This window comes from Acanthisitta chloris, unplaced genomic scaffold, assembly GCF_000695815.1.
Source record: "Acanthisitta chloris isolate BGI_N310 unplaced genomic scaffold, ASM69581v1 scaffold17069, whole genome shotgun sequence".
NCBI lineage: Eukaryota > Metazoa > Chordata > Aves > Passeriformes > Acanthisittidae > Acanthisitta > Acanthisitta chloris.
The window spans coordinates 7578-9709 of record NW_008691034.1 but is presented as its reverse complement, the minus strand read 5'-3'; the positions used below and the strand labels follow the sequence as shown (position 1 = coordinate 9709).

The window sequence follows — 2132 nt, the reverse complement described above, 5'->3', positions numbered from 1 at the left end:
AAAAATCTGCCATGAAACCTGCATTGTACTGCCAAGGAATTTGAGGAGCACTTGCTACAACAGTGAATATGAAGGTAAGTACAGCAATTAATATGTCATATTACACAGAGACTTCCATTGTCCTTTGGGTGTACATGTCCCAACATGTGTAAGTATCACCACTTTATCAGGAAATAATTTTATCAAGCAGGACGGAACAATTTGTTAACTACAATATTTTCAAATGAAAAAGAAATTATTAAACCACACTTTAAAGCAAGAAAAATGGGAATGTAAAGTTTAGCATATTCACTAACAATTGGAGAAGAAAGTTCAGGATAATCCAGAAAGGCCAAAGTATTCAAATAATTCAGCAAGGTTCTGTTGAAATTAATTTCTTATTTATTAAAAAGACAACACATTCTCAAGAGAGCATCTTCTGCAATGAAATAATTTAGTTTCTTCATATAGACACATCATACACAATGTTAACAACCATGAAAAACAATACAAAATGCTTTCAAATTTAACAAGTAGAAAAATATAACTAGTATATATGGCAATTGTGAATCTAATACTTTACAGAAGTATTTATGGATTTTACAAATAAATTATAGCTTAAATGCCCTTTGTAAAATTTCTAACTGTACACTGGAACATAGGTTCTGACGCCTACCACTAACTTGCCACAAATGAGTGCCAGTCAAACGTTCTGCCCACAAGCTCAAAAAACTTTTTGTTGGGTTCATGGAAATATTCATGCAGTTTCTCAAGTAATCGAGTATCTACTTGTGGGTGTGCTCGGCCTTTTGACTCATGTAAACAGCGCTCTCTACCACTGTCCCTTAGGCAGTAGAAGCCTTTTGTTTTATTGAAATAAAAGTTTGAAGCATTTATCTGTGGTGATAACTTCAAAAATCTCTCTACCTTCTCTATTTCTGGGAAGGGATCTTTGATTAGTTTATCCCCATCTACAATGTGGATATGATCAAGGGGAAAATACTTCAGCCAGTTCTGCATGTGAATGTAGTATAAGCTTCTGTTTATTGCCTTGTAGTCCACATTGAGTTCACCATCTTTAATCAGGAATTGTTCAATAGATGGATACGGCTTGTGCTTCTGCATGTGATTGTAGAACACTTGGGTGTAATCTGATAATACTCTCTCACTTGGGTCTCTTAAAATAAGGAGTAGTCTCATTGATTGGTTCATGTTATAAACTCTTTCAGGCACTTTAGGTGATGTGAAATATGCTGGAGTTTTTTCCACGGTGATCTGATGGGGATAAGAGAATGGCATTTGATTAATATACCACTGCAATCCATTTCTGTAATGATCTTCCCAGTCAAAGAAGTGAACTTCACTTTCTGCTGCTGCAATATCTGGATGGAGACTCAGCATCTCTAACAAAGCTCTTGTTCCGCCTTTTCTCACTCCAATAATAATAGTCTGTGGCAGCTGCCGGCACGATCCATTAGAATGAATGTTTTCCTTGAAGTCATTTTTCTGAGATGTTTTCTTTAAAAGCTCACTCTGAACAGATTGGGAAGAAGTCTCAGCATTCGAATTTATAGCTGGTCTGGAAGGCACTATCTGAGGGTGAACAATAAGCAACACAGCTCCCAGCAGAAAAGCTGCCATGACAGAAGTTCTTAGTCTGGTTTCACTCAAGCAGGTAATAGGGCATAGAGTGATTTCCACCACGAACAACCTTTAAAAGTTGTTTTTGTTTTGCTGAGTGAACGTGTATTTCTCAAGCAGAAACTTTGCTGAAAGAGGGAAAAAGAAAGAACATTATTTTATACTCAGACATATCACACTGCAAGTATCTTTTGCTTTTCACAACTGAACAAACTAGCTTTCCCAACTCTAAGCTCATAGACAATTAGGCGTCATTAAATGTTTTACAAGACAGGCATATAAAACAATGCCATGAGAAAATGATTTCCAGTCATCAGGAGACATGAACATTCTGAATCTTTTCTCTTGCACCCAAGATTCATCCAGAGTATTATTATTATTACTTAAAAGCTGATTTTCTTGGGATTGAACCACAATCACAAGAGAATTAAGTGTTTTTTTTAAATCTACAAGAATAGGTTTGTTTTAGAAACAAAACATAAAAATGAAAATATGTGGACTGGACCAAAAGG

The 2132-nt window shown here is 35.7% G+C and overlaps 1 protein-coding gene across 1 annotated transcript; it reads right to left on the bottom strand.

Moving 5' to 3' along the window:
- Window positions 1-416: 416 nt before the first annotated feature.
- HS3ST1 (heparan sulfate (glucosamine) 3-O-sulfotransferase 1) lies at window positions 417-1741 on the bottom strand. Its single transcript, XM_009082084.1, has one exon. The coding sequence runs from the start codon at window positions 1618-1620 to the stop codon at window positions 658-660; it is 963 nt and encodes a 320-aa protein (XP_009080332.1). The 5' UTR covers window positions 1621-1741; the 3' UTR covers window positions 417-657.
- Window positions 1742-2132: the final 391 nt, after the last annotated feature.

Bases quoted from the DNA above. Each gene is read 5' to 3' on its own strand.
- HS3ST1 (XM_009082084.1), bottom strand. From the start codon at position 1,620: ATGGCAGCTTTTCTGCTGGGAGCTGTGTTGCTTATTGTTCACCCTCAG.